This window comes from Camelus bactrianus, chromosome 18, assembly GCF_048773025.1.
Source record: "Camelus bactrianus isolate YW-2024 breed Bactrian camel chromosome 18, ASM4877302v1, whole genome shotgun sequence".
Lineage (NCBI taxonomy): Eukaryota > Metazoa > Chordata > Mammalia > Artiodactyla > Camelidae > Camelus > Camelus bactrianus.
Genome location: NC_133556.1, coordinates 46630369 through 46642506, shown reverse-complemented (window position 1 = coordinate 46642506; position 12138 = coordinate 46630369). Strand labels below are relative to the sequence as shown.

The 12138-nt window shown below is 38.3% G+C and overlaps 1 protein-coding gene across 1 annotated transcript in view; it reads right to left on the bottom strand.

The window, feature by feature from the left end:
• Positions 1-12138, bottom strand: part of LOC141573952 (mitogen-activated protein kinase kinase kinase kinase 1-like) — a 640645-nt gene that overhangs the window by 546198 nt on the left and 82309 nt on the right. The window contains 1 exon segment of the mRNA XM_074346855.1: positions 9892-9915. Coding sequence (XP_074202956.1) covers positions 9892-9915 — 24 coding nt within the window.

The window sequence follows — 12138 nt, the reverse complement described above, 5'->3', positions numbered from 1 at the left end:
CTGCACATAAAGATAACCAGAGCCAAAATAACAATGGATGTTTAATTCGCTTCTTCTGGTGAAGGGAGCCCTTGAAAAATTTCAGAAGGGTCAGATGTTAGTCTCCTGATGCACACCAAGAGACGCTAAGTGTGGATAGCCCCTCGCCTCTCCCATACAAGGTGAGATGCACACAAACACACCCACACACATGCGTTCAAGCACATTGTTTTTATTTTTGCATTTCTCTATCGCCAGTGGTGAGAAACTGTACTTTTAGTAAATTTCTCTGTTCAGTCAACACCCAGAACTGTCCAAAGAGATGGAAGGTGAGGTGTTTTGTGGTTGTTGCCTTATGCATATTTACAGTAACAAGAGCTGGACCATTTTACGTTCCTTCTGAGAGGCAGGAATTGCAGCTGGGCGCTGGTTCATGTTTATTATGTCTTCCAGTGTTTCTGTTTCAGTGCTGCCTGAAACCAGCAGCCCAGAGGCTCCTGAAAGCCAAAAGCTAGCTTTTAGCCTGTAATTCATTTTCATTTCCTTTCATTTTACTTAAATGTGCTTAAACTGTTAACTAGAATAAACTATTAGTTGTAATCTGAGGACCTTTGACTCAGGGTTCTCCAGTTTATTTTTCCCCACCACCAGGGAGGAAGATAGAAATAGTAAAACCAAAAGTATTGTTACAGTAGCTCTCACAGCCTTGCATGGGTTTCCATGTGTTTGCTTAAGGAAGAGACCATAAGCAGAAAATCTCAACATGTGAACTAAATTAGATCGTATCTCTTCCACTGACCTGACACCAGATCTAACTGGCCAGAGTGAAGAAATAATATGGGCTGGCACCAGGAAGTGGATTCATCGTTCATCCTTGGGGGGAAAAAAAAAAAACACATAAGGAGCATAATAATTTTACATTTGAACTTCCCAAATATCATAAACCACCAAGTTTAGTTTTTAAAATAATAAAATAAAAGCAGAAGACAAAAAATAGAGCCCAAATAATCCTTTCTACAGAATTACAGGTCTTTTCTTTTCTGTCACTTCAAGAAATCGGATTCACTCAGTCTTTACTGCTGCTCAGTGCTTTTGAAATTCAACTGTATTTCTTAGAAAGATGAATAAGAATCATAACAATGCAGAGTTAAAAAGAAACCTAAAGGTCAGCTAGTCCTTTCCTCTCCAGCTGGTCAGCACTGGAGTTTGCACTAGACTTTAAGTCCCCAGACTCCCAGTCAAGTTCTTTCACCAGGATGCCTTTCTCTAAATGACTTGTATTTGTTTGTTTGCATTGTTTTGCTTTAAATAGCTGTGCCCCTTCTTTGTCTCTTGGCTTTACCTCCTGTTACTGAATATCATGACTCTTTACCTAGATGGAATTGGCAATGGATGTGTTTAAGTCTTCATACAGTCATGCCAGAAACATCTTCAGAGTTGATTTTCTTTCTTGAGTCATGCTTTGGAGCCTTTGGTTTTCTCACCTCTCTTTGGAGTGGATAACATATACACTTGAGTGCTTCTGTCATCAAGGTTCCCTGCCCACTTGCCTCTCAGGGCATGGAGTTCCACATCATACATCGATGGTCATCATTGACAAGGGTCCATCTGACAAGCTTATTCAACATGGATGTCCTCAAGAATGCCAGTAGCTAGCAAGGTTATATTAAAAGAATACTTTTCAACTATTCAAAATGCCCCATAGTTCAGTTGGTTCCTATTATACTTAAAGGAATTAAAATATATTTAAGAGCTTAGATTTTCAGAGTGTACAATCTAAGAAATGAAATGTATTTTTTAAATTTTTTTTTGAAGTGTAGTTAATTTACAATGTCAGTTTCAGGTGTACAGCAAAGCGATTCAGTTATACCTATATGTACCTATCTATGTTTTCTTTTCAGATTCTTTTCTATTATATGTTATTATAAGCTATTGAATACAGTTCCCTGTGCTATACAGTAGGTCCTTGTTGTTTATCTATTTTATATATAATATTATGTATCTGTTAATCCCAAACTTCTCATTTACACAATCTGAGAAATGAAATTTAGCACAATAAGGAGAAAGCGCACAAAAAAAAAAAAGAAACACAAAGATTCACCGTTAGTACATAAATTATGTCTTCGTTGTTTTGAAATTTGCTTGGGAAACAATGTAATATCCTTGCTCCTCTGTTTTGTATTCAAAACATTTTCTCTATTACTTCCAATCTTAAACACCCTGATTACTCTTCTTTCCTCATTTCTGTTTCTCTTGGTCTTGGCTTTCTTGCACTCCTCTTACTATGTAACTATATGCAAAAATTTTCCGCTACATGGCACAGAGAAGGCTTATAAATTCTGCTCCATGAGTCTAGACTTTCAGGCCAAGATTCCCAGGCCCCACATCAGACAAACAGACAAGACATCTGAGTCTTCTGAATGTCCACCCCCAACGTGGATGACATTCTAAACTCCCAACAGGGTCAGCCGGTTACTAGGAAGTGGTTCCCATTGGTTCTTCTCCCTTCCCTCAGTTCCTCCTGATGTCGTTTTTGTAGACTAGCCAGATTTCAGCTTTAGAAACCTGTGTGACCTGAAGAAAAACTAGGCCTGCGTTCAACTGCATACCACCCCCCTCCTCCCAAATCCACGTCTTTCCTTACATCTTGACAACCATTCTCATCTGCTCTTTAGAAAAGAGTCTGAGCACTGCCACCCGGGACCAGGATAGGGTCTAGTGCAGGTGATATGTCAGAGCACCTGTCCTTGTCCCTAGAGAAGAGACACAGAATTCTCTGGAATCAGGTTTCCTTTCTTTTCACTGCAAGAACAGCTCTCATCCTAACCTATTCCAGAAGATTCTGGAAAAATTTTGGCTTTCCCAAAGCTAAATAAAACATTTATAAAACATTCCTCCAGGGCTGTCTGAGTATCCTAGACTTCCCCCAGCTGTATTTCTTCAGCTACTATCAATCAGTACCCATGGGACGCTGTTCTTTTTAAGGAATGATGCAGGAAGGAAGGGGAAATGACAGAACCTGAAACCGGCCAAAAAATAAAGGACTGCTTCAGGTTTCTTAATAAGGATAAATTAATGAAAGCAATTCACTGAGTGTTTTCTGTATGTCACCATTGATGAGGTTTTATGAGTGTGATATCATAATTTTGGCTGTCTTTGACCTGCTCCTCCTGGCCATTCTAAATTCTGCAAACATTATGCAGATACCTTGCCAGCTAAGGGAGCTGAATGCCAAAGGCCAGTTTTATTTGGGCAGGAATCAAAGGCCCTGTGGGTTTAAGGAAATTCAGACACAGTTACTTTCCCCAGCTCCAAACTGCTCGGCTGTGGCAAGACACTGTTTGTAAATATAGCTGGAGTTTGAACCAGCCTCCCCTCAAAGACAAATGAATTCCCAAGCATGTTTGTACTTGCAAATGCATAGTGTTACACACTTCATGCCACCTTAATCCCCATTAAACTAATCTGAAGTCATGTCAGGCCAACCTTCCACAGCCAAATGGATTAGGCAAGCCAATTGATTAAATATAGGAAAAAACCAAGAGCTTTTCCTGTTTGGCAACCACGCATTTAAAGCATCGTTTTCACACCAATGTTTGTTCTTTTCCATTCTTTGGGGTTTCAGCATATCCACAAATGAAATTAGTTCCTGGAGATTAATTACTGAAAGAACTAAGGCAGAGTCTAAAATATATAGTTCTTAAGTACATATGGGGAAAATAAAAATATTACAAAATCCTTAACTGTGTTCTAAAGAACTACTGACATCTCAAGAAAAAAAATTTGGAAAACATTCAACTTAAAACAATTTGGCATCTACCTCTGTATTTTCCTTTATTCTTGCTACGCAGGACAATGGAAATCTGTCGGGATTTGGCAAGATTGGTGGTGACTGAATCCAAATAATACAATATTTTTTACAGTAGCTCCTTCGTGTTTTTGTTTTGCCTTGACTATTTCCCTATATGTTAATGCCAGCACTGAAAGGACAGATCAGAAACCTTTTATCAGTTTCATAGACTACAAATGGCATTACCAGTGCTGAAAGGGGTAAGTGTCAAAGCAGTACATGCCTTGCCACATCTCAAATTTCCAAAAAGAAAAATATTTACTGGGCTTTTATATAAAAGAATATTGCACTCATCTCTGCCTCAATTAGCTCCTGCCACATGTTTTGTATGCGTGTGTGTGTGTGTGTGTGTGTGTGTGTGTTTTCTGGCTTTCCAACCTCTAAGTTCTCTTTCAGCCAGTTCAATCTGCTAACAAGATATTTAACTATGGGGTCACCACCCTCTCCCAACCCCACTCATGAGGATTCTATTGCCTCTGAGATTAAAACCATGTATTTTGTAAGTAACTAGATGTATGTGCATATCCACTGCGGCCAAACTTATTACCTCACTTATTCCTAACCCTCTTTTTTTTTTTTCATCCGTCTTTCTTTTCCACACCCATTCTCAAAAGAAAGCTTTCATACACTATTTTGTATTTTGTCATTAACCTTCCAGATTGTAAGATTTTTGCAGTGACTGGGCAAACCAGGTGATATGGACAATCATTAATTATTTAGGGAAGGGGGAAGGGAGGACAGCAATCAATATTTTAAAGAGTCAAAGAAAATTATTTTTTAGACCATTGCTGAATTCACAGGCCCCCACCACCCCCACTGCCAAACATACACTAAAGATAGTCATGAAACGGTTAAGGGACCAACCTCATGTAAGGCTATGAGTGACCACCTAAACTGCCCTGCTACTGACAAAGGAATCGCTGAGTAGTGAAACCTGGGAGGTGCCTGGAAAATAATGGCATTTTAGCTATTTATGTGGTGCAGGAAGCCCTGTGGAGGTGGCACTCAGCAGAGAAATTTCATTCTCCTTGCAAAAAGTTAGGAGGATATTTGAAATCACTCCCATCACTTCTGTGCAGACCGAGAAGATATTCCCAGGCAGCTCTGCCAGACATATTTGGCAGGGCGGGCTCTGGAGGAAAGCTGTCCTCTTCCAGGCTCAGCATTTGTTTAGTTGGAGAAATAGCTACAGCTGGAGGACTTTGGTTGATGAAAACTTTGTAATTTGAAGCCTAATTCTAGAGCAACTGTTGACAGATACTTAGACCTCTGAGCATGGGTCTATTAAGCAGGAAACATGAAAAGGCTGAGGGCAGATCTGGTTGGGTCACATTTTATCAAAGACTCAGAAAAGGAGGAGTGAATGGCAGGGCAGAGAAAGAAAAAGTCTGTTTCAGAGCTTTGCAGACACTCCTTCGTCTGTCAGTCCTACCTAAGTGAGTCACAGAATGTTGGTAGAAAGGGTGGACCATGAATACTGGAATCATCTATGTATTTCTTTACTATTTGAACAGTGATTTTAATAAGTCATATGTGGTTCACTCCATCAATGCTGGTTCAGATTTCAACTCCTTGTTTTCCTCACCCCTCTCCAATCTAGTTTTAAGTTGTCTCCTTTAGAGGGAGAGTATTGCTTAGTGGAAGAGCACATGCTTAGCATGCACAAGGTCCTGGATCCCATCCCCAAGTACCTCCATTTAAAAAATAAATTAATTAAATAAATAAATCAAATTACCCCCCCAAATTAAAAAAAATAATACATGCTCCTATTTTAAAAATTGTCTCCTTTACTAGAATTAAAGAGAGAGTAAACTATCTGCATTCAAATCCTGATCCTGCTACTTACAGTCTATGTGACCTTATACAGACAATTTAAGCTATAAAAGTCTCAAATTCCATAAAACTGAGATGATAATAGAATCTGCCTCATATGATTATTTGAGGATTAAATGAGATAAAACATGTAAAGTGCCAGGCATCATGCCTGGAACAAAGAAAGTGTTCATTCGTTGATGTGACAAATATTTATGGAGTCTCTTCTACAAGTCAGGTACCAAGTCAGAACCTGAGCTGAGTGAGCCAGACATACTCTCTGACTTGATGGAGCCTACTCATTTGGGAAGGAGATAGATTTTGATCAAAAACACATTACATAAGCTGTATTATAAATTACACATGTTCATATGTAAAAGTACTATACACGTGACATTGATGGTATTATAGAGCAGAAAGAATGACTCCTTCGGGGGTCAGAGAATTCTATACTATGAAATTTAAGATTGAGTTCAGATGTAAAGGAAGAGTAAGATTTAAATGTGCATGCTGGAGGGAAGAGCATTCCAAGACAAGAGGAAAACATGTTTAAAAACCCTAGAAGCTGGGCTGGGATGCAGGGAGTATTTAAGGATCTTTAAAAGGTTGGTGTTCCTGAAATACTGAATGCAAACACATGGAGCTGGAATATAATAAAGATGTAGTTGGGGGCCAGTCTGCAAATGGCCATGTGTGGCACATTAAATTTTTTTCTTTCTATACTAAGAGAAATGAAGAGCCTCAAGCAGGTAGGAAAATCAGATTTGTATTTAAACAAACAAATATTCTGGATGCAGCATGAGAAACAGATCTGCTGTGGCAAGAGTGATTCCCACAAGCACCATGAGGAGGTTATTGTCCTAACAGAGGCAGTGGCAATGAAGAGAGAGAAAAGGAAAGACAGAGGAAGACATTCAGGAGATAAAACTGACCAGAAATTATGATGAATCAGCACTAAAGTTAAGAAGAAGGAGGTCCAGGTATGACCTCCTGAATTCTGACTTGAGTAATTGATTGGATGGTGATCTCTTTCATTGAAACCCATGGCACTGGAAGAGGAGAAAACCTAGAGGTGCTGGGAGTGAGACCGAAGGAAGAGGGGCAGTGAAAAGAAAATTTATGCATTTTGTTTGAGCCACTTTGAGCCTGATGTTCCTTTGAGACATCCAAGTGGAGATGTCAAGTGGGCAGCTTGATACACGGTTCTGAAACCCAGAAGGACAAGAGAGGCTGAAGGTACAGGTAAGTGGGCATCCATCACTAACACAGAGGTGGTAACTTTGAGGAGAGATGAAGTTTTCTGGCAGCAGAGTCTATCATGAGACAAAACAGCCCCTAATTTCCTAATTTTTTTTTTCACTGTGAAGATCAAGAAGTCATTTGAAAAGACTGGAACTGGAGCTGGCTTCATGAGCATACAATCTGGGCTGACACACAGGGCCTAATGGTCAGAATGACTTTGTGCTTGGTTTTATGCTCTGTGGTCATGGTCTTGAAATTCTTACTAATTTTGTCTTTGAACTTGTGTTGGAAAGTGCCATCTGATAGAACAATGTCGCATGACTGTAAGCAAAGGAGATAGATGTCCTATGTGGGTTGGCTATTCCTTGCCACCCCAGTCACACTTAGTGTGTGGTGGCCCATGAACACAGAATGCTGGTGGACTCATGGACTCACAGTATGCAGGAGTTCCCCAAGACTCAAAGCAATGACAAGGTAAGCACGTACTGTCCTCACTGAGTAAGCTGACAGGTCAGACAATCCATGCTTTCTGATGGAACCAGAATTTGTTTTAAATGCGGAAGAAGGCAGTGGCATTCCAGGAAACACAAACAGCCAAGGAAGTTTATCATTATCTTTTCTTGCTCTATTGCTTCCCTGTATTAGCCAACCATTTAGGCTGAAAATGATGGCAGAGCAGGAAAAGGAAAGATAAAGTAACTGATAGGCCCGTTTCCTTTTCAGCCCTTCCTTACTCATGAATAACCCAAAAGCAGAAAGTCTTGGAAGAATGTGTATGTATCACGAAGTGAGAAAAAAGATAGCCAATTTAGTTCTGCGCAGCGTTTCTAATGCGCTAAGTATAAAGTAAATTTACCCACAGGAGCCACAAAGTAGGAATTGTGTAATTTTAGTGATTATACATATGAGTTCAATGTTCTTATATTTGCCTTTAAAACTGGCATTATACGATAGAAAGATGAACAGTAATGTTCATATTAATAATTTAAATGTTAATTTTTTCTTTACATAGAATGACTTTAAATAGCAAATAAAAAGCATCATGGCAAGTTCAGAGGGATTCTGTCACAAAAAGGAAAAAGCTTTATATTTTAGAATCTTTAATGGAATTTTTATTTGCTTCTTTGTTTTGCTGTCTTTGAACAAGGGGCTTCAGGTGGATTTTACATGGGAAAGATGGATATCAGCTACATGAAAATTATGCAAGAAGACAACAAACCTTAAAAGTTCGAAGGAGTTTAGCATGGAAGGGCCTCTGACTGCAATTAAAGCAGTTCCAGCATGGTTGAAAGGGAATTCATGCCATATTTGAGAAAAGAAGAGATGGCAAAGTAATCAACTCACCTAATTAATCAAATGATAGGCATTAAAAAGTCAAGCCAAAATGTGCAGTGCTCTGTACTGTTGCTCATACACTAAATAATAAAAAGGATGAGTTTAAATGCTTGGCAGCAAAAAATAAAAATAAAAATAAAACAAAACAAAACAAACACCCTTGAAATTGTCACTGAAGACTTAATGCCTGAGAGGATCCAGTTAGACATGGTGCTATTTATTTAAAAGACTAAAGACAGATTAGGAGAAGCTATATGTAAAGCATACTTCTAATTTGGATCATTGATGTTTTCCTATATCTGAGGGTCTCTATCTCAGCGTGAATGCGACTTTCCCAAAATTTCCTCATTTCTTAAAAGAAGAACTTTATAATATTTATGTCTTTGGGTGAAGACTGAATGAGGTACTTTATTTTAATAAGACCACAAAGCTTTCCGGAGTTTTGCATGAGGAAGTCAGCTGGCTCACTCTCTGGCCAAGAAAGACTTTTCACGCCAGCTTTGAGGCACTAATAATCCTCTTTTAGGAATATATGCATGCAAAGATTTGCTGCAAGGATGTTCATTGTCACATTATTTTATTCACAATAAGTAAGTAAATAAATACATATCCAAACACCTGATCAATTAAATTTTGACCCATCCATACAATGAAATTCTACATATTTATAAAAATGATATTGTAGATCTCTGAAGACATAATAAAAATACTTCATGATTTCAAAAGACTTTATGCTGTGTTGAATGTAGAAAGTAAATCATACAACATTATTTATGCTATGGCCCCATTTTTCTTAAATATAGTTTCAGTAAAAAGAAAAAGAACCCAAAGACTATATGTAAGTATATATGCCTAAGTGTCAACAGGGGATTATCTCTGATAGTAGATTGTGATTCATACTTATTTCCCTTTTCTGTTTTTATATATTTTTTAAATTATATACCATAAACAAATTTTAGTTTTGTCATTTTCCAAAGGACCAAAAAATGTATTTTCTGTTTCAAAAGTCAACTAAAAGTGCCTCAGTATAGTTACAAATGACTGCCTGTCTTCCAGGGTCATTCACAAATACCACAACTACAGTATTAAATCCACAAGGGCACAGAGTTTCCTGCAAGAGTTGCAAGGCTATAGGGACTAGACAAAGATAGTAAGTGACAAGTGTGGAGAACTGAAGAGAACGTGCCCTTTCAAAGGCATCTGAAGGGTAGCAGAATATGCCACCCCAAAATATGCCACTTTGCCATAAGGATTATTTTGAACTGAAGGCAACTGAGAAGAAGTAGATACAAGGAAAGTTCTCATTTTTCTCTTATTTGCCTAAAAGGAGAACATAAATTTGTAAATATGTCCCCTACTCCCATCCAAGAAGACAAAAGTTAATCACGAGAGATAACAAGACCCTTACCAGCCCAGAGACAGTACCAGAGGAATCTACAAAACAAACTTTATAACTTTCCTTTGTCTTCCATTAGTTCCCTAATATATTTACCTTTTCATAATTTGCAACCTTAGAAACAAAGCTTCTTTTTTTTGTTGTTTTGTTACTTCTTTAAAAATGCATCATTTTTTCTTTAAGATGCTATATTATAAAGCCCAAGTTTTAACCACCCCTTTGAGTTACTCATCACCTAGTACCTTCATATGCATACGAGATGCACATGTCAATAAACTTCTGTTTGTTTTTCGTTATTAATCTGTCTTTTGTCACTGTAATTTACAGGGGCCCAGGCAACACATCTAAGATGGGTAGAGGACAAAGAAAAGTTTTCCTCCCCTGCACATTCAAATTCAAAATTCATTAAAGACTAAACAAAATATCTTATCTGTAGCACTAATTCTTCATGTTTAAAAATAAGTCCTTGGCACACCTTCCCCTCCAGCTCCTTCCCCCTATTGCTGCTCCTTTTGCTTTCCTATAAAGAGTTTCCATAGTATATTTGCTTCTCTTCTCTTTCTTCTTCTATCGACGATATACAATAAAATTGATCGCTCTTCCTTGGTACAGTTTTTCATGGCTTCCTGAGTGTTCCTTCTACCTCACTGATCTTCACTGGTTTCTTTCAGGTCTCTCCTCTTCTCAGTTTTCCACAGGAGTGTTCCAGGGCCCATCCTCAGACCTGTTCCCTACCTTGATGTCCTACATCTTCCTGATGTCCCCGAGTGTCATCGCTGGGAAGACCACCTATGCCCTGAAGACTGCAAGAGTTCTATCTCCACTTGATCCTTTTCCTAAATGCTGGTTTCTATGTCCAATTGCCTATGTAACATTTCCACTTGTCTGTCTAATAAACATCTCAGGCTCAACATGTGCCAAAATGAATGCCTAACTTTGGTGCCTTATTGTTCTAGCCACTCCATTATTCCAGCTCCCCAGACAAGTAAAATGTGAAGTAGTCCCCAATTTGTCTAACAATCTATCTCCCATTCATCAGAAAATCCTGCTATCTGTACCTTCCTAATGTATTACTGATGATTTTTCCACTACTACCACCGTGGTCCCAGCCACTGTCACCCCTCACCTGAATTACTGCAGCAGTGTCCTAGGTGATCACTCAACATCAAATAGCTCACACTTGAGTCTGTTCTCAATCTAGAATGTTACTCTTCTGCTTGAAACCTTTAATATCTCCTTACTACTAACAGAGTAAAAGCCAAGGTTCTGATCCCTTTGGACTACTCTTATCCCACTTCTTACTGCCTCTTTGCTCACTCTACTCTGCCACGCTGCCCTCCTTGCTGTTCTCTGAAGCCATCAGGTATGACCCTGCCTCAGGGATTTTGCTCTGTCTCTTCTGCATGAAATATTCTCACCCCTTACTCCCATACTTCTTTCAAGTTTGCCCGAATATCACCTTTTCAGTGAGGTCCACCCTGCCCATATAATTTAAAAATGCACATACATAACCCCCTGCACCCTGCATCTTTGTTACCCTTTCTTATTTTTCTCAATAGCGCCGATAATCTTCTAACATACCTTATAGTTTTCTTGTTAATTACTTTGCCCTCCCTCTAGAATATAAAATCTGTAAGGGCAAAAATTTTTGTCTGGTTTGATGCTTTCTCTTAGAGCCTAGAACCATGCCTGATATATAATTATTTTACATACAAGTATTTAAAAAAATACCTGATGAATGAATGAATTCACCAATCTGTGATACTCAAACTACTATATATTCTGTCTCCCCATTCAGATATTTAGCTTCTTAAGAAAAGGATGGATACTTCACATGTCTCTGTATCTCCTAGGATAGTGCTATGGAGGTCTTAAACCTAACTAACAGCATATGCTGTTGATGAAAATAACAGTGAAGATGATGGTGAAAGATAGTAAGAGTAAAACAATATTTTCATGACAAAGAAGCAACATGAAATTGCCGCTGGTGAAAATTCCATATTTAAACCATATGCATATGATAACACAGATACAAATAATGAATGGGAGTGGGAAGACTTTAGAGTCTATCTGAGTAGTTATAATAGAGCATTTTAAATTGGAAGTAAAGTATATGATGCTTCCTGTCAAAGCAAAAGTAACGAAAATGTGCTTGGCTTCTTTAGCAGTAAATAGAAACGAATGAATCACTTACTCGATTCTCAATTTACAAAAGTGTTTCAAAGAATATTATGAGTTGGGTGTTTGGATCTCAGTAGGCATCTGGATAGCCATTATTTGGCCAATTCTCACAGCTCTATTGCAAAAACTATCCACCATCATTTCTCACCTGGATTGTTACAATAGATGGATGACATTAGAAGTAGCAATTTAGTCTTTTTCAGGATAAAAAGAATATTGTGGATTGGGTGTTTGGATCTCGGTGAGCATCTAGATCTTCATTATTTGGCCATTTCTCACAGCTCTATTGCTAACAATATCCACTATCGTTTCTCATCTGGATTGTTACAATAGAACAATTGTA